This window comes from Schistocerca cancellata, chromosome 1 (assembly GCF_023864275.1).
Source record: "Schistocerca cancellata isolate TAMUIC-IGC-003103 chromosome 1, iqSchCanc2.1, whole genome shotgun sequence".
In the NCBI taxonomy this organism is placed as follows: domain Eukaryota; kingdom Metazoa; phylum Arthropoda; class Insecta; order Orthoptera; family Acrididae; genus Schistocerca; species Schistocerca cancellata.
In genome coordinates this window covers 1278926071-1278952547 of record NC_064626.1, presented here as the reverse complement: position 1 = coordinate 1278952547, position 26477 = coordinate 1278926071, and the positions used below count along the sequence as shown (strand labels likewise).

The following is a 26477-nucleotide window of genomic DNA, read 5'->3' as shown; positions in this document are numbered from 1 at the left end:
TCACTGCAGCTACTCACACTCTTACTGCTGGTAGATAAGCAAATGGCAGCTCTATCGTTCCTCGTAGCTGTAGATGTGGCTGTATGCACAGTTCTAGCTGGTGCACTGCTGTTGTCCTCTGTTGAAGGGGCTGCTGTTGTTGGTCTCACACATGGTTCATACCACCCTAGTTCTCTGACTGTCTTTTGGGACTTACTTTTATTTAGTTCACTTATCAGTTTTCCTAATGTGCACTTTCCTTTACGATTCAAGTGAAGTCCATGTCTGGTGTAGCATGTTCTGTCAAGTGAGCTGACATCCATTAGTTCCACATTACTGAACCTCTTACACGTGCTCTTAAGTTTATTATTTATTCTACGAATTTCTTTGTTTATGGGTGAGTATTCAGGCAGGTCGTATCTGTGGCTGAAGTTCACGAGTATGATATTTGTGTTTGTTAGGAGTAATAGAAGTCTCACAAGCTGTTTAAACATGTACATAGCTCTGTTTTTGTATATGTCATTAGCTCCAGCACAGATAATTACACTGTCTTGTCCAGTATTGTTATTTTTCACGATGTTTTTCGTCGCTTCCTTGAAATCGGCGCCTGGCTTGATCATACCTGTTACTGCCAATGACTTACTGATGCTTTTAAGTTCTTGAGAGAGTCCCTTGGCGTGGCTGTCCCCATATACATCGATTTTTGATTCACACTTTTTCACAGTACGTACTTCATTTTTGTTTACACTTTTTAAGGGTCTTTTTGGGTCATTTTTCGTAGACAGATTTATACTAACGGTATTGTTTGTACTTATTATCGGTCTTTTTGGTTGATTTTTCGTCACGAGAACTGTAGTAACGGTACCGTGAGTTTGTTGTGTGTTCACATCTAGGGGTGGGAAAGCATTTTTGTCATTGTTCATTGCACTGCGTTTTTCCTGACACTCGAGAGCACCGAATTTGTTTGTAACACTTAATATATTCGCACTTTTAATTTTGTTTCGCACAACATTCCATGGAACACTGTTTTTAGGTCGGCGCCATGTGTCTTTGTTTACATGTTTGTTGCTGGATTCTCATTTTAAATGTACATACGAGGTGCATTCAAGTTCTAAGGCCTCCGATTATTTATCTCCATACTGGAAAGAGATAGAAACACACGGATTGTCTTAAAATGAGGCCGCGTTCATTGTCAATACGTCCCAGAGATGGCAGCACCGTACGGCAGATGGAATTTTACCACCAGCGGCGAGAATGAGAACTGTTTTAAATACTTAAAATGGCGACGTTTTCCTTACTTGAACATCGTGCAATCATTCGTTTTCTGAATTTGCGTGGTGTGAAACCAATTGAAATTCATCGACAGTGGAAGGAGACATGTGGTGATGGAGTTATGGATGTGTCGAAAGTGCGTTTTTGGGTGCGACAGTTTAATGAAGGCAGAACATCATGTGACAACAAACCCAAACAACCTCGGGCTCGCACAAGCCGGTCTGATGACATGATCGAGAAAGTGGAGAGAATTTTTTTGGGGGATCGCCGAATGACTGTTGAACAGATCATCTCCAGAGTTGGCATTTCTGTGGGTTCTGTGGTGTCACCGCCAGACACCACACTTGCTAGGTGGTAGCTTAAATCGGCCGCGGTCCATTAGTACATGTTGGACCCGCGTGTCGCCACTGTCAGTACTTGCAGACCTAGCGCCACCACATGGCAGGTCTAGAAAAACGGACTAGCACTCGCCCCAGTTGTAAGAAGACTTTGCTAGCGACTACACTGACGAAGCATCGCTCATTAGCCGAGCAGATAGTTAGAATAGCCTTCAGCTAAGTCCATGGCTACGACCTAGCAAGGCGTCATTAGCCTTACAGTGATTGTAATTAACCGTATCTGGAGATAGTCTCATTTGTATCGTCAATAGCGATGTACCACAAGGATGAATTAAAGTTAAGTATTCAAGGAGCTGCATACTTTTCTTATAGCATTAATTAAGTATCCTGTTCCAGAATTCACGCCAGCCGGTGTGTGTACGCGTGCCTTTCGGCTACCTCCGAGTGGCGTGGCTGTCTTGCTACGCCACAACAGGTTCTGTGCACACAATCCTGCATGACAACCTGAAAATGCGAAAAGTGTCATCCAGGTGGGTGCCACGAATGCTGATGGACGACCACATGGCTGCCCGTGTGGCATGTTGCCAAGCAATGTTGACGCACAATGACAGCATGAATGGGACTTTCTTTTCGTAGGTTGTGACAATGGATGAGACGTAGATGCCATTTTTCAATCCAGTAACAAAGTGCCAGTCAGCTCAATGGAAGCACACAGATTCACCGCCACCAAAAAAATTTCGGGTAACCGCCAGCGCTGAAAAAATGATGGTGTCCATGTTCCGGAACAGCGAGGGCGTAATCCTTACCCACTGTGTTCCAAAGGGCACTACGGTAACAGGTGCATCCTACGAAAATGTTTTGAAGAACAAATTCCTTCCTGCACTGCAACAAAAACGTCCGGGAAGGGCTGCGCATGCGCTGTTTCACCAAGACAACGCACCCGCACATCGAGCTAACGTTACGCAACAGTTTCTTCGTGATAACAACTTTGAAGTGATTCCACATGCTCCCTACTCACCTGACCTGGCTCCTAGTGACTTTTGGTTTTTTCCAACAATGAAAGACACTCTCCGTGGCCGCACGTTCACCAGCTGTGCTGCTACTGCCTCAGCGATTTTCCAGTGGTCAAAACAGACTCCTAAAGAAGCCTTCGCCGTTGCCATGGAATCATGGCGTCAGCGTTGTGAAAAATGTGTACGTCTGCAGGGCGATTACGTCGAGAAGTAATGCCAGTTTCATCGACTTCGGGTGAGTAGTTAATTAGAAAAAAAATCGGAGGCCTTAGAACTGGAATGCACCTCTATTTTGCAACCATTTAAGAAATTAACATCGTTGTGAAGTATTTTCATTTTTGTGACAGCTCTGTCCACTTACGAAATTTGAAAAGATAAAACTTTCATTTATGTGCTATGCCATATTTATCATAGAACAAAGTGATGTGCAGAGACCCAACTACATTACGTAAGACAGCGATATAAAGAAAAGACAAATTGCTACTTACCGTAGAGATGACACATCAAGTTGCAGACAGGCACAACTTCACATAAAAGCTAGTTACACTTAGTCAACAACAAATGCTCAAACTTAATTCGAGTTGTATATTTTTGAATTGTAGATGTTAATGAATGTATTACCTTGCTTACAAAAACGGAAACAACATTTTCAGGATTCTCTTGATCTGGAAGGGGTGGCGTACCAATTATCTTTTCTCCTTCCCCACGTTCAAAACTTTCAGCAAAGCACGGTATAAGTATCATCTGCAGAACCTTCGCTTTCAGGTCTTGTGACATCTTTGGGCTGTGAAAGACATCCACAAAACGGAAAAATGCTGCCCTTTTCCATTCAACCGTATAGTTCTCTGCAACTGTTGTTTCCAGGAAATTCCTTAAAAACTGAAAATAATGAAACAAACTTACAAATGCTCTTTACTTTATGTTAAACATTCATCTTTGACAACAAGAAAAACAAAGCATAAGTCTGGTTTGGGTTGACTGTGATGTCTTTATTATTATATTAGTACATGTGATTTAAGTTCTACTCATGGCTTAATTCAATATTTATGTACAAACAGTTCATGAAAGGGGTCTTGAGGAATACTGTGTGTTGATGAATTTAATATACAATGAAAATTTACAAAAAAAGTTACAGCTACCCTTAGTCTTCTGTTCAGTAACAATAAGACACCACAGAGCTCACATTTGTAACATATCAAGCTATTGATATTAGTTAACAATCCTTTCTTTTAGTCTACTTGTGCCGTAAATTTAAGTTCTTTCCAATTTGATTCAGTACCTCATCATCTGATGTTCTTCTATAGTGTCACATTTCAAAAGCTTTTATTCTCTTCTCATTTGAAGTGTTCATTCCTAGTCAGCATTTTATATTCCTTCTATATGACCATTATCACGTATGTTGCCACCAAGATCTACTACTTTTACTGTATCAATTTCGAATCTAATTCTATCAGCATCACCTGATTTACTTCAACTACACTCCATAATGCTTGTTTTACTTTGCTGATGTTCATCTTATTACCTCTTTTCAACACACTACTCATTATATTCAACTGCCCGTCCAACACCTTTGCTGTTTCTGACAGCATTAAAATGTCTTTAGAAAATAAAACGTTTTTATTTCTTCTCCCAGAAATTTAATTCTCTTTCCAAATTTCTCCTTGGCTTCCTCCATTGCTAGCTCAATGTACAGATTGAATAATACTGGGAATAGCTCACCTATGGATTCTCTTTCATGTCCTTTGACTTTTATGACAGACTACAGTATGTTTTCCGTACTAATCATAAGTAATTTTTTTCTCCGTGTTATTTCATCCTTGCTATAAACAAATTTCAAAAAGTGTATGTAGTCCAGTCAAATCTGTCAACAGTGTTCTCTAAATCCTATAAACATAAATTTGCCTTTCTTCAATATCTTTCTTCTCAGAAAAGTAGCAGGGGCAGTATTGCCTCATGTGTTCCTACATTTCACTGGAATCCAAATGTATCTTCTCAAGGGTATTTCACCTGCCTCATATGTATTGCACACCACATGGAATAGGTTTAACATGAGGATTTCAACAATGCTGAGGAAGTGTCTTCTACTCCATAGGCCTTGCCTGAACCAGTGACTTGCTGTACGTGAAAGACTTTGAACTGTCCCTCAACTTCTTTTTTATACTAGGCAAAATAATGAAAGGAAACAATGTGGAGAGATAGCTGTTTTCATCTCATACAATAGACAATCAGATGAGTGCCTGTCAGCTACTTCTCACAGTATCTATTCTCTACTTCTCACAGTATCTATTCTGTCATATGTAATTTTCATTGCCAGGTTTCTCTGCCGCAATCTTATGCTGATGAAATATGTGTTAAATACATACCGGTCTAAGGAACTAATTACTGGCATTACATACATAAGCAATCTGACGCAATAAATCTACTAACTGTGGACCAGTTCTTTTGATTGTGGTGTCAATAATTTCAGCAAATTCCATAAATAAAACAGAGTAATTTATATTTTCAACCTCTCACAAATGTTACACAAATGTGCCAGAAAACAGTAAAGAGATGCTCACCTGGAAGTCTGGGATTACATGGTAGCAAAATGCACGAAGGAGTTGGAATAGTAAGTCAACATCATTAGGGTGATGGCAGAAATAATGAAGCAGTATCTTGACTATAAGTTTTGGTTCACGCCAGTGTCTTGCGTCTACTCCTTCTACCTTCTTGTGGAGTTCCTGAAAGCAAAAAATGTTCATGTAAATACATTAACAATGCGTAAAAAAATTTCAATAACACTTAGATCACAAAAAAATGCTTGCAAAAAATAAAACATTGGCTGTCATACACAAAAATCATTTTTTTTTTACTATGACAGTGTGCAAAACTTAAAGACTACAATAACTTTCCCATGACTCTTCACTGCCAAGTAACATTACTTGATGAAACTTTGACCATATTTAGGAAGATGGTAACTGAAAGAAATATGTAATGAAATGAACAGAAATGAACTCGAAGAAAATAATTACATTGAATTCACCACAACGTATGCTGGTCTTCTGACATTAAAAAATGTGGAACATGGTTCTTAATAGTCTGTGCCATCACCATGAATAGTAACGCAAGCTCAACAATGCATTCCCATACTGGCCACAAGATTTGCACAGAGTTCTTGTGGTAGGGCATTCCAATTGTCACCAGCAAGGTTGAAATTTACTGGTTTTTTTTTTTTTTTTTTTTTTTTTTTTTTTTTTTTTTTTTTTTTTTTTTTTTTTTTTTTGGTTGTGGTTTTAGGGCGCAAAACTGCTATGGTCATTAGCGCCCAGCCCGTGACTTAAGACAGTAAAAAACCGAAATTGAAAACCAGCAGCAATGGAAACAAACTCATAAAATTGGAGATTGGATTGGATTGGATTGTTTCGGGGAAGAGACCAAACAGCAAGGTCATCGGTCTCATCGGATTATGGAAGGAAGTCGGCCGTGCCCTTTCAAAGGAACCATCCCAGCATTTGCCTGGAGCGATTTAGGGAAATCACGGAAAACCTAAATCAGGATGGCCGGACGCGGGATTGAACCATCGTCCTTCCGAATGCGAGTCCAGTGTGCTACCACTGCGCCACCTCGCTCGGTAAAATTGGAGAAACTAAAAGTAGAAAGAATGCTTAAAAATCCAGTACAGACGGGGTGGTTGTCCCCAAAAAAAAAACTTCAAATGACTGATGTCATTTCACTGTCACTAATAAACTGGAGAACGCGGTCGGCTGAGCGCGTGTCATCTGCTAAAATCGACGATAGATCAGGCGATAGCTGTAGACGGGAGCGTAACGGATTAAAATAGGGGCATTCAATTAAAAGGTGTCTGACCGTCCACGGCTGAGAGCAGTGGGGACAGAGTGGAGGAGGATCACCGCTTAAAAGATGTCTATGGCTAAAAAGACAGTGCCCTATCCGGAGTCGAGCTAAAATTACCTCCTCCCGACGACGCGTTCGGGAGGAAGAAGTCCAAGCGCAAGGAAGGGCTTTCACTTCCCGCAATTTATTACGGGGAAGTGTTGACCAATGCGCATGCCATAAATGAGCAACTTGGCGACATAGACCGCTCCGTAGATCGGTGAAGGGAAGCGACTGAATAGCTGGCCGAGGAAGAGAGACTGCAGCCTTGGCCGCCATATCGGCCGCCTCATTCCCACAGATACCAGCGTGTCCCGGGAGCCAGAGGAACGCCACCGAGATGCCCCCCAGGTGGAGCAAGCGCAGACAGTCCTGAATCCGGTGGACCAGAGGGTGCACAGGGTAAAGAGCTTGGAGACTGAGGAGAGAGCTGAGAGAATCTGAGCAGATAACGTACTGTATCCGCTGATGGCGGCGGATGTAGTGGACAGCCTGGAGAACAGCGTAAAGCTCCGCAGTATAAACCGAACACTCGTCGGGAAGTCGAAAGCGATTTGGGGTGTCGCCAACAATATAGGCACTCCCTACACCTAATGATGTTTTCGAGCCGTCGGTGTAAATAAACGTGGCGTCCGTCATTTGTGCACATAGAGCAGCAAATGCCCAACGATAAACAAGTGTAGGGGTACCATCCTTGGGAAATTGACAAAGGTCACGGAGCAGGCAGATCCGGGGACGGAGCCAAGGCGGTGCTGTACCCCAAGTTGTCAAAAAGGTTTTCGGAAAGCGGCAGGAAAGAGAATCGAGCAATTGACGGAAGCGGACTCCCGGGGGTAGTAGGGAGGAGGAGCGGCCTGCATACCCTACATCAAAGGAGGCGTCGAAAAAAAGGTCATGGGCTGGATTAGCAGGCATGAGTGACAGATGGCTAGCATAACGACTCAGGAGGACTGCTCGCCGATTGGACAGCGGAGGTTCAGCAGTCTCAGCATAAAGGCTTTCCACAGGGCTAGTGTAAAAAGCTCCAGACACTAAACGTAATCCACGGTGGTGGATAGAGTCGAGACGCCGAAGAATAGACGGCCGAGCAGAGGAGTAGACTATGCTTCCGTAATCCAATTTTGAGCGCACTAAGGCGCGATAGAGGCGGAGAAGGACCACTCGTTCCGCTCCCCAGGAGGTACCATTCAGGACACGGAGGGTGTTAAGCGATCGCAGACAACGAGCCGAAAGATAGGAGACGTGGGAGGACCAGCACAGTTTTCTGTCAAACATAAGACCCAAGAATTTAGCGACGTCTGAAAACGGAAGGTTGACAGGACCTAGATGTAAGGAGGGCGGAAGAAACTCCTTACGTCGCCAAAAATTGACACAAACGGTCTTACTGGGTGAGAAACGGAAGCCGGTTTCGATGCTCCACGAGTGGAGGCGATCGAGACATCCTTGAAGACGTCGTTCAAGAAGGCTGGTCCGTTGAGAGCTGTAGTAGATCGCAAAATCGTCCACAAAGAGGGAGCCCGAGACATCAGGAAGGAGACAATCCATAATTGGATTTATGGCGATGGCAAACAGTACAACACTCAGCACGGATCCCTGGGGTACCCCGTTTTCTTGGGAGAAAGTACGGGAGAGAGTAGTGTTCACCCGCACCCTAAAAGTGCGCTCTGCCATAAATTCACGAAGAAAAAGGGGCAGCCGCCCTCGAAAGCCCCAAGAGAACAGTGTGCGGAGGATGCCTGTCCTCCAACAGGTATCGTATGCTCTCTCCAGATCGAAAAATATTGCTACCGTTTGGCGTTTCCGGAGAAAATTGTTCATGATATAAGTGGAGAGAGCAACAAGATGGTCAACTGCAGAACGATGCTTCCGGAATCCGCATTGGGCTGGTGTTAAAAGACTGCGGGATTCCAGCCACCAAGCTAAACGGTAATTCACCATACGCTCCAAAACCTTACAGACACTACTCGTGAGAGAAATGGGGCGATAGCTAGAGGGGAGATGTTTGTCCTTTCCAGGTTTCGGAACAGGAACGACAATAGCTTCCCGCCACCGTTTGGGAAAGGTACTGTCGGTCCAAATTCGATTATAAAGGCGAAGGAGGTAACGCAGACTAGGGGTTGATAAATGCAGCAACATTTGGACATGGATACCATCCGGTCCCGGGGCGGAGGAGCGAGAAGATGAGAGGGCCTGTTGGAGTTCCCGCATGGAGAAAGCAGTATTGTAGCTTTCGTGATTTTGAGAGGAGAAAGCAAGAGGTCGCACTTCCGCTGCATGTTTCTTCGGGAGAAACGCTGGCGGGTAATTTGAAGAGCTCGAAATCTCAGCAAAGTGCTGACCCAACGAGTTAGAAATTGCGACGGGGTCCACTAAGGTATTATGCGCGACAGTGAGCCCAGAGACCGGGGAGAAACTAGGCGCGCCTGAGAACCGTCGAAGCCGACTCCAAACTTCCGAGGAGGGAGTGAAGGTGTTAAATGAGCTAATAAAGAATTTCCAGCTTGCCTTCTTGCTATCGCGGATGACGCGACGGCATCGCGCACGGAGCTGCTTATAGCGGATACAGTTGGCCAAAGTAGGATGGTGACGGAAAATGCGAAGAGCACGTCGCCGCTCACGTATTGCATCACGGCATGCCTCGTTCCACCAAGGACCTGGGGGGCGCCGGGGCAATTCGGAGGTGCGTGGTATTGAACGTTCCGCAGCTGTAAGGATAACGTCTGTAATATGTGTGACCTCATCGTCGACGCTGGGAAAGCGACGGTCATCGAATGTCGCGAGAGACAAAAGTGTCCAATCGGCTTGGGCTAACTTCCAGCGTCGCGGGCGCATATATGGCAGTTGAGGCTGCAGTCTGAGGACACATGGAAAGTGGTCACTCGAGTGTGTATCATCAAGGGCGAACCATTCGAAGCGCCGAGCTAGCGGAACAGTACCGACCGCAAGGTCCAAATGAGATAAGGTTGTCGTGGAGGCAGACAAAAATGTGGGGACCCCAGTGTTGAGGCAAACTAGATCCGCTTGGTGGAAGATGTCTAGCAATATGGAGCCACGTGGACAAGGATGTGGAGATCCCCAAAGCGGGTGGTGGGCATTGAAGTCCCCAACCAGCAAATAGGGGGGGTGGAAGCTGACCAAGAAGATGAAGGAGATCAGCTCGTGCCATTGGTGTGGACGATGGAATGTATACAGTACAAAGAGAGAGCGTGTATCCGGAAAGGGAAAGACGGACGGCGACAGCTTGGAAGGAAGTGTTTAAGGGGATTAGGTGATAATGGAGAGTATCATGGAGAAGAATGATGAGTCCTCCATGGGCTGGAGAGCCTTCAACAGAGGGGAGATCATATCGGACGGACTGAAAATGAGGGAGAACAAAGCGGTCATGGGGACGCAGCTTCGTTTCCTGAAGACAGAAGATGACCGGCGAGTAGGATCTTAAGAGGATCGACAATTCATCCCTATTGGCTCGAATGCCGCGGATAATCCAGTGGATAATGGACATGGGGTGAACAGAAAATGGAGGACTGTGACCAAAGTTGCTGTCAAGTCAAAGACTGCTCGGAGCTAGCGACCGACAGCATGGAATGGCAGTCAGCCGAAGGCAGAAGATCCTGATCCATAGGTTGGTCAGGAGCAGCTCCTGCCACCAGCGATCGGCCGGTTGACCGGCCACCAGCAGTGCGCCTCGGCGACACAGAAGATGGCCGAGGGCGACTTCCGCCAGGTGGTGCTGTAGAGGGGGCACGCCTTGGCGGAGAAGGAGAGGAACTGGGTTTCTTTGTAGCCTTCTTGGAAGAATGTGGTTTAGATGAAGAAGGAACCGATGGTTGTGAAGTTGCGGTACGTAAAAACTCTTCACGAGTATGCTCTTTTTTCGAAGACTTGGCGTCCGACTTTTGGGCTCGAGATGTAGCAGAACCCGACGAAGGGTGAGCCATAGAGTGGGCAGGCGAAAGTGGTGAGGTTGATCGAGCGATCTTTGCGCTGGCAGATCTGACGACCGTGGTACTAAAGGTGAGGTCGCAAGTCTGCGTGGCCGCCTCCTTTGTTGGCCGAGGAGAAGCAAGGACAGCGCTGTATTTTCCTGTCTGAGACACGGTGGGCTTGCGACTGGCGAATAATTTTCGAGCAGCAAAGGTCGACACCTTTTCCTTCACCCTGATTTCCTGGATGAGCTTCTCGTCCTTAAAAACGGGGCAATCTCGAGAGGAAGCTGCGTGGTCACCCATACAGTTGATGCAGCGAGGGGATGGAGGTGGACAAGCACCCTCATGGGCATCCTTGCCACACGTTACACATTTGGCTGGATTGGAACAGGACTGGCTGGTGTGATTGAACCGCTGACATCGATAGCAACGCGTAGGGTTTGGGACGTAAGGGCGAACGGAGATTATCTCATAGCCTGCCTTGATTTTCGATGGGAGTTGAACTGTGTCAAATGTCAAGAAGACAGTGCGGGTTGGAATGATGTTCGTGTCAACCCGTTTCATTACTCTATGAACTGCCGTTACGCCCTGGTCAGACAGATAGTGCTGAATTTCTTCGTCAGACAATCCATCGAGGGAGCGTGTATAAACGACTCCACGCGAGGAATTTAAGGTACGGTGCGGTTCCACCCGGACAGGGAAGGTGTGGAGCAGAGAAGTACGCAGCAATTTTTGTGCCTGGAGGGCACTGTGTGTTTCTAACAACAGGGTGCCATTCCGTAATCTGGAACAAGACTTTACAGGACCTGCTATTGCGTCGACACCTTTCTGAATAATGAAAGGGTTGACCGTGAAAAAGTCGTGACCTTCATCAGACCGAGAAACAACAAGGAACTGTGGCAACGATGGAAGAATCGTCTGTGGCTGAGACTCAGTATACTTACGTTTGTGAGCAGACTTAGTGGAAGGTGAGGAAACCATTGCGGAAGAATCCCCCATGATTACCGGCGTCTCCGATGGCGCGCTCCTCCCTTGTGGGGGCCCTCACTGAGGGCACTCCCGCCTTAGGTGATTGTTCACACCTCAGGTCACACCTCCCGACAAACGGACGGAGGGACCAATCGGCATTTTCGGAAGGTATCAGCTCGGGTAATCACCCCTCCCTGGGCCTGGCCGTTACCAGGGGGTACATACGTGTCCTACCTGTCTACCCGGGGCGGGGAATTACGCGTTACCCCGTCACCGGCTACGCACGAAGGGCGTGGGTCGGCCTTCAGACACGCACAGGGAGGAAGAAAGAGAAAGGGAAAGGAAGGAAGAGAGGTCTCAAACGCCGCAGCGGAGAAAAGGGAAAGAGAAGAGGTAAGGAAAAGAGAAGGACAAAAGAAGGAAGAAGACAGAGAAGGACAAAGGAAGGAAGAAGACATAAAAGCAAGGAAGGCAAAGAATGCAGTACATTTACGAGCGTCCGTCTCCGGACGTAGGCACAAACCATACTCCCAGATGGGGAGAAAGGGAAGGAAAGAGCCAGAGGTGAGGGGAGGAGGGGCGAAGATAGGGATGGGGAAGGATGCGGAATGGGAAGGTATGCAGCCCGGAAAGGAAGGAAGGCCACATTAGCTCGGGGTCCCGTGCTCGCTACGCACGTATCCACAAAAGAGTTGTGGACCCCCTGGGGGGAATTTACTGGGTTGTCATAGGTGCACATGGACATGCTGCAACAGATCTTCCCAACACATCTCACACATGCTCAACAGGATTTAAGTCAGAGGAATGGGCGGCCAGTCTATTCACTGAATGTCCTCCACCTGCACAGTTCAATGCTGTTGTGCATTAATTAATAAAAATGAAGTCAGGGCTGAATGGACTCCTCAAAAGATGCACATGGGGAAGGAGTACACTGTCACAATAATGTCTACTAATGCATGTATCCTGTTCAAGATTTGGAGTTTTAATGCCCATGCATCAATATGCTTTCCCACATCACAACACCTGGACCATCAAAGCTATTATGTTTGACAATGTTCCAGGGAGCATTACATAGGTCCAGAATCGCTACTCAGATTGAATCTGCTCTTATCAGAAAAGAGTATGGGATGCCAAACCTTACTGGTCCAGTCCCTACACTATTGGCGTCATCATAAATGATGCTGCTAATATGCAGGTGCGAACGTAACACGATGTACCGGGTATCTGGCAGAGGGACTACTCCCAAGTAGTCGCTGTGCCACTGTGTAGCATGAGTTTCCTTGCTTTGCAGTGCCGTTTAATGTGGTTGCAATTGCACCCACTCTTTGACATGGGTCCCTTCTTTCCTGTAGCAGAATATAACAGTTGTTTGTCATTGTAGATGAGCATTGTCAATCAGCATTCTCTACTTTTAGTAACAGAGTCTTTGGTTCCGAAAGCTCCCCATCCATATGACACAATGCCTGGGATACACTCATCACACTTCATCTTTCCCAATGATTTTTCATCTCCAGGCCTTGCTGTAATAAAGAACATCACTACACTGTAACTACTCGCTGATTGACACGCACTGTCTTTTCTGATTCCTTAAACTTTCTTTAGCTGTGGGGCCTGTCCCATTTGGCACTATAGTCATGCTGACCACTTTCTACATGACATCCAGCTTTCTGTGCTTGACTGGAAGACCTCAGGCAACATGTTCCCAACTTTCCAACAAGTAGTTAATGTGTTACATTACTTTATCTCATTTTGCAGAGTAATGTATTTCTCACCATAATGTGCCTCAAAAGTGATAACCTTGTACTCTTTTGCACAGTTCATTTAAAAGGGGGCTTTGGGTTTATTGTCCCACTTAAAACGATGTCACTAGACAAGGAAGAGGAAGGTCCAGAACAAAATTTTCACTCTGAAGCGGAGTCTGCACTGATAAGAAAACTTTCTGGGAAATTAAAACTGTGCTCTGCATTGAGAACTTGAGGTTGGGAACTTTGCCTTTTGCAGGCAAATGCTCTACCGACAGAGCTACTCAAACAAGTCACAACTCATCCCCACAGCTTCAATTCTGATAATGCTTACATTCTAACCTTCGTAGAAGCTCTCCTGCAAAACTTGTAGGACTAGCACTCCTGGAGAAGAGGATATTGCAGAAACATGGCTTAGCCACAGCCTCTGGGAAGTTTCCAGAATGAAATTCTCACTCTGCAGTGAAGTGTGCGCTGATATGAAACTTCCTGGCAGATAAAAACTGCATGCCAGATCAAGACTTGAACTCTGGACCTTTGCTTTTCGCGAGTAACTCACGATCCACCCCCACAGCTTCAGTTCTGCCAGTATCTCGTCTCCTACCTTCCCCATTCCAACATTATTGAACAATTTACGTCATTGATCCTTCTTTCTTCACTTGTTAAGGATTTTTACATTTTCCTGGCATCTTATTGCTGTACGTACTGCATAATCATAAGAAAACTTCCCTCGACAAATAGTGTATTGTAAATATGATAGGTGTGCTGTATTTCTGCTAGTTTTTTAAGTTTTAACTCTACAGCAGCCTGTAAAGAAAGCAAAGCAACAACTCAGTTTGTGCAACTATCAACTGCAACGACCATAAACCGTCAGTCCCTTCAGCATTTTTACAATCAGTTTCAACTGTGTTGTGTGAAAAGAAATGGTTCTTTTAACACTGCCTTGGGATATGCCTGAAGTTCCTTCTACTCTGACGTTTCTTCTCCATAGAGAATGACTTCCTGTATTCTTTTTGTCAGAAACTCTTCAATCTAACCACACAGTTGGTTCAATATTCCATACACTCATACATTGTTCACTATACTAAAGTGCAGAACTGTATCAAGCGCTTTCTGGAAGTCAAAGAACATGGTATAAACCTTGGCATTGGTATCTACCGCTTTCTGGGTCTTGTGAACTAACTTAGTGGACTGGGTTTCACAATATTGTTGTTTTCAGAAGCCATGTTCATTCCTACATAGGAGATTTTCTGTCTTCAGAAATGATACAAGGTGTCAGCACAAAGAGGTTACAAAACTGTACAACAGACCAACATCAGAGATATCAGCCTACAGTACTTTTGTGTCTGTTTAATGACTTCTTGAAAAACGAGAATGACCTGTAAGGAGCAGCAATTTCTTTCATATACTCAATGTAGATACACACTGGTGTACCTTCAGGTTCCATCCGGTTACTCAGGCAGCACTAGTAGCCCCCTTCCCCCTCAGTCAATACCATGATCTCTTATTAAAAGCCCGTGTGGACAAAAACTCACTCATGACAGTAGCTGCAAGAACACTTCCAGCTGGAGAGCATTCTTGATGAGGCAAACTTAACTTTCTGGAGTGAGATCATTTAGCTTCATGGATGAACACATAAGAAATAAGTACTTCAGCTATATGCACAGCAAAAATACTTACCAGGTAATTATCATCCATCCACACCTTCTTGAGGGAGTTAATAAGCATTTGCTGTGTAGACAACCATTGTCTATCAAATTTTATTATAGCTGCTAACAGCATTATTCCAATATACTGAACATCTGCCTTGTCACCTGTAAGCAAATTCCTCCAATACATCAAAACATCAATTTATAAGTGAAAGAAAAACAATTCAAAAAAATATTAAGTTCATATGAGTGAAGATAAACAAAAATAAAAAATACAAGACAAAAAGAGAGAAATTTTACTGCTTTTTTTACTGCTTTCATTTTATCTATGTAACGATAAAACCATATAGGAAAATGAAATATAGGAGAAATAAGAAAGCTGTAACTGTAAGAAACATTTGATGAGGAGAGAGAAGTTTTAGTCAGCACTGAAAGTCAAGTCAAAAACATTTAAGACACCACAGACATTCCTAACAGGGAGGCAGCATCCTGAAAATTTAGAAAAGGTGCACAAAGGAGTGAGCCTGTTAAATTTTAGTGACCTCCAAAACTACAAACCCCGATGCAGTTTTCATTTGTTCCTTACCTAAAAGAAGCACACTACTTAACCATAGGTTTTACATACTTCTAACATTCTCAGTACACTCCTCTCCCTTCTTACTTCTTTCAGTAAAGGAGTATGGGCTGGCAGTGCATAAAAACGAAACAAATAACACATAGCTTCACTAATTCCATCATCAACGGTAATTTTCTTTAATACTTTGGATTACCAAAATCTCAGATTTCTGAAGAATAAATGCAAGCAAAAGGAAAGTATTGAGAAAGTTACAGTGGTTGTTGAGACATGGTGTAAAGCATCAAATGATGGAAACACTGACCAAATTAATTCTTACACTTTAAGCTCTGATAGACCTGGTAGTTTTGTTTTTGCAAAAAGGGCACACAAGTTAAAATCCTTCACCACATTTGCCACAAAACCTGTAAATGATCACATTCTGTGTAATTACTTAAGCATGAAATGAGAATAAATGATATTCATTATTATACTTTTATCAGTCAGTCAACTCCTAATGATTAACAGCGGCTGAGCTAGTCCACGTATACCAAATTTCTTACACAATTTAAGTTCAAGTAAGAAACATACGCTGAAAATATGTCAAAACAGCTAGAAATGCAAGTGGAAATCAAGAAAAACTTTTGCTGTGAAATATGAAGTAAACACTAAATGCTGAGAGTTTACTTTCCACAACAAAAAGACATTACTCCTTTTTTCTTGAAACACACAGGGAGGAGAAGCAAGTGGCATAGGAACCAGCAAGTGTGACATATTCAAAATCCTGTGAATATCTCAACTTTGACTTCTCAAGGTTGACTTCTCATATTTGTAACACTACATCAAGTTGAAATACTAATGTAGTGCTTGTTACAAGGGATATTTTTGAGCAAAGATGTGCAACACCCACCAGCAAATTTCGAAAGTGGTTTTACTTTCTATATTCTCTTTTGTTGTAAAAATATAAGTCACAAACAGCATGTTTCTTGTTAGTAAATAATTCGACTTACTTGGATTTACATTCTGTGACAAGATGAGTGCAGACAATTTTGCTACACCTGGTGGACTCTGGAAGACATCTCGCAGTGGTTTGCCCTCCTCAGATTTCACAATGTGTTCGAGAAATCTATTCCACTGTGGATCCTGCATTAAAATAAGTAGTTGCAAGTAACATCAACTTCAACAGTTGATATAGGACAATTAAAAATTGAATCTCTCCTTATTTTTAAATGACCCCTAGCAATCCATGTGTTTAGTCAACTACATTATTATTTAGTACATTTACAAACTACACGGTGACTGATGTCTACAATGAGTTTCCAATACACCGCTGCTATCCTTAGTTACATATTGTCATTCTAAGTAACATAAACATACAAGCTCTTAATGTTCTTAATGTTTAACAGAAAAATCTGGAGAAATTTGTTCTGTCCCACAAACAGGAGCTTTAAGGAGAAAACTAGGGAAACGGACAATAAAAGAAGTAGAATATGAACTTGCAGATTTTGGGCATTATGTAAGGAAACATAACTGTATTATCCATTGATCAAGTATATCCTTACACTATCAAGTAAGAACTGCACTCTGACAGAGTGCATAAATACACTTAAAATTTTCTCTGTCTCTTGCAGCAAAAGCTTAGAGTACAGTCCAAATGTGTAAATCAAAAGGACTGGGTATCTTCAGAGTGAAATAGTGCATGGAGAAAAGGGGTGATAGTGCATGGAGAAAAGGGGTGGAGAGCCAGCTTCTGGTGCAGTTATGCCTTTGAATAGCTGCAATTTAGTCAGAAGGTCTTTTACTTCAACATGGACAGTCAGTATACACACGGTTCAAAGAGCAGATTTTATATATTATGCTGTGCATCAACTATCAAATAAACTCACAAACAAAACCTAGCTGCACAGCCCTAGACTTCAGATCCACACCTAATGATGGGTCTTCTGTATAGGTTGGGCCTGTTGCAAAGCTTAACTTCTTGGGCCATTAAAATTCTCATTCCTCTACCTCAACGTCCATCAACATTGTTATTTCTGTGTGTCATTACTGCCACCGCTGCTGATGCCATTTGGCACCTGAGTTGACAGTAATGCAGGATACAAACTTTCCCCAACCTCACCCTCTTACAGCCCAAAGCAGTCGAGGTTTACTTCCTTCTCACTCCACCCTATATGACAAAGCTACACTGTCAGACTTTAGTCTTGTACAAATTGATTTGCTTGGTGGGTGAATAGATGTTATATTTCACTTTCAGAAGATAGGTATCAATTTGTGCAATTATTCAGTGTCTGGAAAGTTAATGTTCAAGAAATGTATCAATTTTAATAAAAATGTTCTGCAATTTTAATAATTATTCATCTATTTCAGCACTTTGTGTTCAGCATACCTCTACTGAAACCATATAGTAGTAAAAATAAAACAAGAATTGCTGAGAAACACAAAAATTTCCAATAACAGTTGGAATTGGAGTTCTTTTTGCTATGAAGTAAATAATAAAATAACTTGCTTGATATGCAATCATGCTGACAGTGTATCAAAATTATGCAACATTAGTCATCATTATGAACATCATAAGTCAACATATAATTATTACAAAGCTTTGGTATAATTACAAATAAGTAGGTACATGAAAATATAAACTAAAAAGATAGTGCAAAAGTTGTTGATTTTAAAAAATGTACGTGATTTGACAGACAGGAGTTTCCCTCATCAAAACATTGGCTAAAAGTTGCTGATTTTAAAAAATGTATGTGATTTGATAGACAAGAGTTTCCCTCATCAAAACATTGAAGGGATTTGCAACAGATACGAAAACTCTGGAAATAACTAAACAAATTCTTACAAACACAGTATCTGAAATGAAAGTTCTTGGAACCACTTCTTGTCCCTTCCAAATTGTGTCAGAAGTCTGCCAAGGAGACAGTTTGGCACCATTATTATTCAACTGTATGTGGAAAAAGGTAATGGAAAATAGAAGAAGAAAAACAAAATGTTATTAACTATGAGGACTGTGCAGAAAGTAACAGATGTTTTGGTTTATCGTGGCGGTGGGCAGTGTTACAGCAACCATCTCGGTGCCGTAATGTTCCTATACTTAAAATTCATCCAGCGGTGTTAGCACGAGGTCTGTGTCTCTCCTTCTTTGCTTTCTGTGACATGTTGAAAATTTGCGTTGCAACAGAAAATGGCACAACTTGTGAGATGTGTTCTGTGAATAGGTTCTGTTGCCAAAAAATTGCAAACCAAATGAAATTTATTATGACTTTTGTGATGTGTGTGGAAGAGGAACAGTGAGCCGCGGAAAACTTCACACAAAAATTTTGTTTTTCACGACACACATCCACACATGGCCAAAAGTACCCAAGAGTTCTTACAGGGTTTTGGATTGGAGGTGTTTGATCATCCACCATACAACCTTCCCAGCACTGAAGACATGGCTCGCTACGCAATGCTTTGATACTAATGCTGAACTGCATGTCAGTATTAACCAGTAGTTGCAATTATAGGGAGCAAATTTCTATAGAGATGTTACTGAAAAACTTGTGCCACAGCACAATACATGCCTCAATTTGAATGGTGGTTATGTAGAAAAATAGCTTAAGAGTGTATCTTTGAAATGTATACAATAAAATTTGGTTTTCCCGTATTGTTAATTTTTTATTTCAGAAAGTCTGTTACTTTCTGGATAGCCCTCGTACATGAAGCTGGGTACATTGGAAGAAGCAATAAATTGTTTGATCTTTGCAAATGATCTTGTAATAATAGATGGAACCTTAGAAAATGCAAAGAATAGGCTAGAACGTTTGAAAGAGACTGCAGAAAAAGCAGGTCTACAAATATTGTCTGAAAAGGCAGAATACATGACTCATGAAAGCAACTCACCATGAATTTTGAAAGTCAAGTATGGCAACACCAAGAAAACAGAATTTTCAATGTCTGGGCAAAAATATAAACATAAAAAGTGAAAAAGAAGCATTTAAATCACAAATTAAAAAATGCAAGGAGCAAACATGAAAGTGAGACAATGGTACAAAACAAAAATATTCTTATAAAGATGTTAAATTAAGGCATTATAATGCAGTTGTAAAACAAGAAGTGCTGTATGGGTTGAACACACTGCGGGATGCGAAAGGGCATTACAAGATTTGGAACAGAAAGACAGAGGAATCTTGCAAAAAATATTAGGTTCAGTCAAGAACAAGGATGGAAACCACTTTTTGCCCTAAAACAACAGACTGGATTAGGAAAAGAAGTGTTATACTCAATGGACATTCAGAGAGAATGGAGGAAGAAATATTAACAAAAATGATCCAGATATTCTTCCAAAACAGGAAAACAGGCAGAGAAAATGGATGGGAGGTAAGACAAAATGGACTTAGAAGAAGTGCTGGTTAAACTGCACACAGTAAGAGAGACACATTCTGACTAGAAACAATAAATTACTGGAAGTAAGAAATTCTCAGGTTTTCAAGGAAGATAAAACAAATAGCAAAACAACTTGCATAAGATGACAGGAAAAGAGCTCATTCCGAGAAAAGAAAGGAGTTCTGAATGAATGAATGAAGGAAAAGAGAAATAAATAGTTATCTTGAAGTGGTCATTTGTTCACACGAAACAAAATTTAAAAAATAAAAAAATATGTAGGATTATTGAGACAAGAAAGTTGGAAGAGCTCAAATTGAGACTGAAGAAATAACAGCTAATGTTTAAACCAATAACACAAGTGAAGCGACAGGGGAATGCACGTTACATCTTGCAGGCCTCAATAGCTGAACACTCGAAACCTTTTACTGAAGGTGATTTCATGTGTGTTTATTATTGTTTTTCCATAAAATGTGAAGGCTTTTAAGCAATCTCTTTCTATCAATTCACAGTCGCAGAAAGAATTACTGATTTGGCTGGCAAATTTAAGTATTCAGATCAAAGCAAAATCAGTTTCTGCAAAAAGTAGTGTGGAACGTACTAAATCCCTTGGCACAACAAAAAAAGGAAACGTTTACAAGCGATACACTAGAGGACACTGTGCTCGCATCGCTAGAGTATGATCCACTGCCATTTGCTACAGTAGGAAAACACACACCCCCAGATGTTAGATTCTGATGTCTTTCACCATACTTCATAGTTTTTGGTTTAATTCACCATGTTCATCAATTTTAGCTTTTTCTGGGTGAGGTCAAAGGAAAGGGCTCTCAAAAATGCGTGTTTTGGCCTATAATTTGTGGTCATAGCATGTCGGAAAGGCTCAATTACCCTGTATCCAAATATAAATTTCAGTTTTTTGATGAGTTTTTACTTGCTGTTATTTCTTATTGTTATATGTTATTTTCTAAGAGCCGATGAAATTCATTCTCTCTATTTATTGTACAGCATTGTACTGCACACTTAATTTCCTTCACTTCTAAAAATTTTATACAGGACTGTGATTTCTTATCATATAAGCCAAGTACATGTGTTTTTGCTCATATTTTGGAGGTTTTAACAGTTTCCTCCATTCTGCATTATCCTCATATTGCATTTTTTGGAGTCTGGACTGCACAAAAACGTAAAATAGGGGTTTCACTGTAGTTTCATTTGATTAAAACACCTATGTCTAGGTTTCAGGCAGGATCCCCCACCCCTTTTTTCATTCAATGCTCAGGTGCTATTCCAATATAGTTGGTGAGCCTCTTCAGTGCTCTTTGAGTTTAGGGGGAATACCAGTGGGCTGAGGTGTCAATGAGTATTTGGACTGAGGAGAGGGGCATGCTAAGATAGTGTCTGCAGTTGTGCAAACCCCCTGTGCCAGGGTGGCATGGTGGCATGGTGGTAGGCACATCTGCTAGTCAATAAGAGACCTGGATCCTGATCCTAGCCTCAGTACAAATTCTCATTCGTCACTTCAGTCTGCACACAAACACATCATTCCAGTTTATCACATTATATTAAGGTACACTGGCTATCCTGCAGCACCATTCTTGAACAACTCTGAGACTTAAAAAGTGGAAACATACCTGTTCCTAACAAGTAAAAATCAAGATGTAAGTCTTTTTCTTGAGAAAATTTGGTAGCAAGATTTATCCTCCATGGCTGATACAACAAAACACTTACTTTACTTGTATATCAAACTTCAAGGAAGAGATCAGATCATCACAAACATGTGCAAGTAAGTTAAAGCATTCAAATGTAATGCTAGTTTTATGGGAAAAGCAGTTGAAAAATGAAGATTTAACACACTTCCCCACCTGCAACTCAAAAAAAATCTCGTTCAGGTGAAAGAACATCACATGAAACAGATGCGGTAAAAATCTTCAGAAATGAATTTGAACCAAGAATTGTAGATTTTAAAATATTTGAAAACAAGTTTTAATTTGTTGTCTCTCATTTATAGAATCAGAACCTAATCAAATACAAATGGTGGTAACTGAGATCCAGAGTGATTCAAATTTGAAGACAAAATTCAATGCAGTTTGTGTAACTGAACTTTATAAATACAGAATAACCTCATTAGCGCAAACTCGCGTAACACGAACTCGCGGTTAATGCGAAAAAAACATTGGTCCTGCCAGGAATACATTAGTTCTTATCGTATGTCTTATCAGTTAACACGAATTTCAGTTGAGGCGAATTACGAACTCTGTTTCAGTTCCTAGCATAATTAAATTTCACTGTAACACAAACTTCCGACCTTAGAATATTACACAAACTTCCGACCTTAGAATATTCTGAAGTGTAATTTTTTTTTTTTATTTATTTATTTTTTTCCTGAAATGAATGTAGGAAATGTAGCTACAAAGATAATTATACTTATTGTTGACTCGTTTTTAACGTATTGTAGGGCAGTAGCCGCAATTATCACCTCAACTATCAGCGTACATTGTACATTGTAAGACATTCAATAATGTATGCAGCAGCATTTAGGAATGTACTCAGTGCCAGATTTGACAGGTGTTCTGTTAGTTGTAGCCGTATCGAGTTGGAATACTGAATAAAAACTACAGTTACAACCGGTACCGTAGAACACGAAAATGGAATACCTAAATCTACTTTGTCTATGATTATTAAGAATCGAGATAAAATTATTAATTCCGCGGCATTCGGTTCTGCAAACAAATCTAAACGAATTCGTACTGTCAAGTATCTTCATGGTTCAATCATATGCGTGCATCTAACATACCTTTAAGTCGCCCTGTGATTCAGTCAAAAGCAGATGATGTTGCTAAAGATATGGGCATCGAAGACTTCCGATGTTCTGCTGGTTGGTTGTATTGGTTACAAAAGAGACATTCAATTTCATCCGTACAAATTTGTGGTGAAGCAAATTAAGTTGATGAAGAAAGTGCGAACAGCTGGTTGCATGAATTCAACCAAGTGAGGGAAAAGTATGCCTTGTGTGATGTGTTTAACATGGATGAAACTGGATTTTTCTACAATCTTTTTCCAAATCACACCCTGGAGATAAAAGGTGATAAGTGTCACGGTGGAGCACGAAGCAAACAACATGTGACTGTTGTACTGTGCTGTAATGCTGATGGCAGTGAGATGTTTCGTCTCTGGGTTATTGGTAAATCCGAGAAACCACGTTGTTTTAAGAACATAAATATGGACACTTTACCTTGCATCTACTCTCACCACAAGAAGGGTTGGATCAATGGCACATCATTTCGTCAAGTGGCTTCTTCGTTTCAACAGTCGAATGGTTGCTCAAAATAGACATGTTCTTCTTACATTGGACAGATGTACTGCCCATAACGTTCATGATTTGAACCTATCCAACAAAGGTCCAGTTTTTCCACCCAACCCCAAATTGGAATCTGCTTGATGCAATAAAAGCCATCGCAGCAGCCTGTAACTCAGTATCGCCACATCATATAGGGAAGTGCTTTAACAGAGCTTGGAGACCTAGCAACACTGAAGATGTCCACGAGTTAGAAGATGCCACTTCACCTGATGAATGGACAGTTCTGCAGGACGTTGCAAACCCTGGGATTAGTTTCGAAGAATTCATTAGTGTAGCCGACGAAGTTGCCGTATGTGCTTCTGTGGAATATGATGTGCCAAAAGCTGTGAACAAGGTGCAAGAAGGGCCATCAGAACAAAGTGAAGAGGAAGAGAATACAGATAACCATTCCACCTACCAGTCAGGAGACTGGTTTACAGCCTTGGACTGTTTAGAACAGTTCGCTTCAACATCCGATGTCACTGCTGGGTTTACGGATGCTATCATTACAATTGGTTGTGAAATTACAAAATATTATTGTTCTCATGAACGTCAGCTAATCATGAACGTACATAATTTGTGAATACTTTGATTTTACAATCACTTTATAGTGTTATAAGTCTACAATAACGTGATTGATAGTGTAGTGTATTACACATTAGTGTACTGCTGTACACATATACTTATTAAATTATGTGTTTTTCACTTAACACGAATTTTTTTAACATGAACTCCTGATTTTTCGGCCCCTTCGGATTTGTGTTAACGAAGTTTTACTGTATTTGAAACTTCCTGGCAGACCAAAACTGTGCGTCGGACCGAGACTTGAACTCGGGACCCCCCGCCCTTCTTTTACTGTATTTACCTGTCAGGTATGAAAATACTAAAAAAATTGCGTACGAAATTATTTCCATGTTGGGAAGTACTTAGTGATGTAAACAGCTATTTTCAATTATGAAAGGAGATATATCGGCAAACAGATTCAAAATTTCAGACATTCAATTTGGGACTAGTACTACAAGTAAGTTTTCTCCCAAAACAGTGAAGGTTGTAGCAGAAAAGAGATGGCAAGTTTCAGGAAGTTTCTTCTAAATAATTGTATGTTTCTACGGATACTGAAATTGAAATCCTTCACAATTTAAGTATTTGGTATACTGAAAACGGCCTCAAGATGCATTTACTCAATGGTGACGTTTGTTGTCAGCTATCAATCAACTGTTGTTTTCAACATTCATAAATAGAATTCCAGAAGACTGAGAAATTTATATTACCCGTGTGGAACCAATTTCAAACACATTTGGTACACATACCCTTTACTGTCAGGCAAGAATCACTGTGGGGTTAGGAACCACCTACTTATCATAGTTCGGGAGTGTGACTTCATCAACAATGAGATGCACGAGAAACTGTTGAATCATGCACGACATTTAAATTTATAACTTCTGTGTTACTAACTCTATTTGTAATAAATTTTGCTGTCACTATCGGTGTACACATATGCTGCTAAATGTACATATACTATTATATCATGGTATTACACATAGTTAAGGAGATATGACATCATGAACACAGGGGTGGGTGAAAAATGCTGCGTCAAGCATGAAGTTTTAATACATTTATTCTTTGCTGTTATGATAGTCCTAGAGCCGAATCAATTGAAAGGAATCCCCGAATCCTAGAGCACTTTTGAAAACTGCTGTGAGGCACAAACAGCTGTAGGTGAAAACAATAGAGATACAAAGAGTCATTGCCATGAAGAAATTTACAAAATCGCTTTGTAGACACACGAAGCACCAGCTCCCAGAACACAAAAACTGTCCAGGATCTTTGTATGACTGTTTCATTGTTTCACAAGTGTTTTCAAAATGAAATTTTTTTGAAGCTACAGAACAAAATCTGACAGAAAACTGGAACATGAATACCCAAGCAATGCTGGGATTGTTAGATTGTATGCTGATAAATTGCTTAAAATAACCACATACCAAACATAGAGGAGGGTAATGGAACCAGTTTACCAGTGGTTCATAGCAAATAGACTCACTCTTAACCTTCCAAAAACTTGCATCTTGTAACTCTAAATAAATTAAAATGACTTGGAGGTACCAAAAGTAGCACTCAGTGTACACACACTATATGAAACTCCATGTTTGAAATTCCTTGTCACCCAACAATGGAATAACAAGGATAGATTTCTACTCACTGCACAGAAGAGGTTCAAATGGCTCTAAGCACTATGGGACTTAACATCGGAAGTCATCAGTCCCCTAGATTTAGAATTACTTAAACCTAAGTAACCTAAGGACATCGTACACATCTATTCCCGAGACAGGATTCGAACCTGCGACCGAAGCAGCAGCGCAGTTTTGGACTGAAGCACCTAGAACCACTCAACCACAGCGGCCGGCCCACTGAAGAGGCACCGAATGCTAGACAACCGCATTGAATGAACACTGCTAGATATTAACGCCTTAAAGTAAAATCATAGTTATCCAACTTTCATTATTTTGAGAGAAACTTAAAATCCTGAGCTTATTCGGACAACTTACGAAAAGACATTCAAAAAATAAAAGTTTATATCTGTTTCAGCACTGACAAGTGTTTTGACACTAGAGAACATCTAGTAGTATATTTGTAGCCTGGATGTCATATTTTGGTTGTCACTGTGTGCAGCTTTGCATACTCAACAAAAACACACGGACTTTCACACTGCTTCCTGTATTATGGTCAATGCATTCAAAAAAGGATAGCTACAGTGATCCTGAGTTTGACATTAAATTTAGCATTTAGCAGAAACATGTGGCGAAACTTCATGAGAGACTGAAAGTGATGACAGTTTGTCAGTTGAATGCCAAGTGCTTGCCAGTGGTACAAGATAAATATATACAGTGTCCTCCATCCAGCTCCTCCAAGATTTATGTTCACAGGAAACTGTTGTGAAATACATGGTTAGACTTCATAGCTACACAGAAACTAAAAAAGGACTTCACGTTGCAGGCTATTTTAGTCAAAATTCAGTGCATGAGTGTACTAGGGATTTTATTACTGGTCAGCTGCTTCATCTCCCTGTACGTTCTGCGGCCTACATCCTTCTGAATCTGCTTAGTGTATTCATCTCTTGGTCTCCCTCTACGATTTTTACCCTCCACGCTACCCTCCAATACTAAATTGATGATCCCTTGATGCCTCAGAACATGTCCTACCAACCGATCCCTTATTCTAGTCAAGTTGTGCCACAAACTCCTCTTCTCCCCAATTCTATTCAATAACTCCTCATTAGTTATACGATCTACCCATCTCATCTTCAGCATTCTTCTATAGCACCACATTTCGAAAGCTTCTATTCTCTTCTTGTCCAAACTAATTATCGTCCACGTTTCACTTCCATACTTGGCCACACTCCATACAAATACTTTCAGAAACGACTTCCTCACACTTAAATCTATACTCGATGTTAACAAATTTCTCTT

General features: G+C 41.4%; 1 protein-coding gene across 1 annotated transcript in view; it reads right to left on the bottom strand.

The window, feature by feature from the left end:
* The window catches only part of LOC126146787 (transformation/transcription domain-associated protein), a 508296-nt gene that overhangs the window by 262437 nt on the left and 219382 nt on the right, over positions 1–26477 (bottom strand). Inside the window, exons 29-32 of the mRNA XM_049915647.1 lie at positions 16325–16457; positions 14793–14926; positions 5161–5322; positions 3224–3481 (exon numbers count right to left, since the gene is read on the bottom strand). Of these exons, the coding sequence (XP_049771604.1) occupies positions 3224–3481; positions 5161–5322; positions 14793–14926; positions 16325–16457 (687 nt within the window). The remainder of the gene's footprint in view (positions 1–3223; positions 3482–5160; positions 5323–14792; positions 14927–16324; positions 16458–26477) is intronic.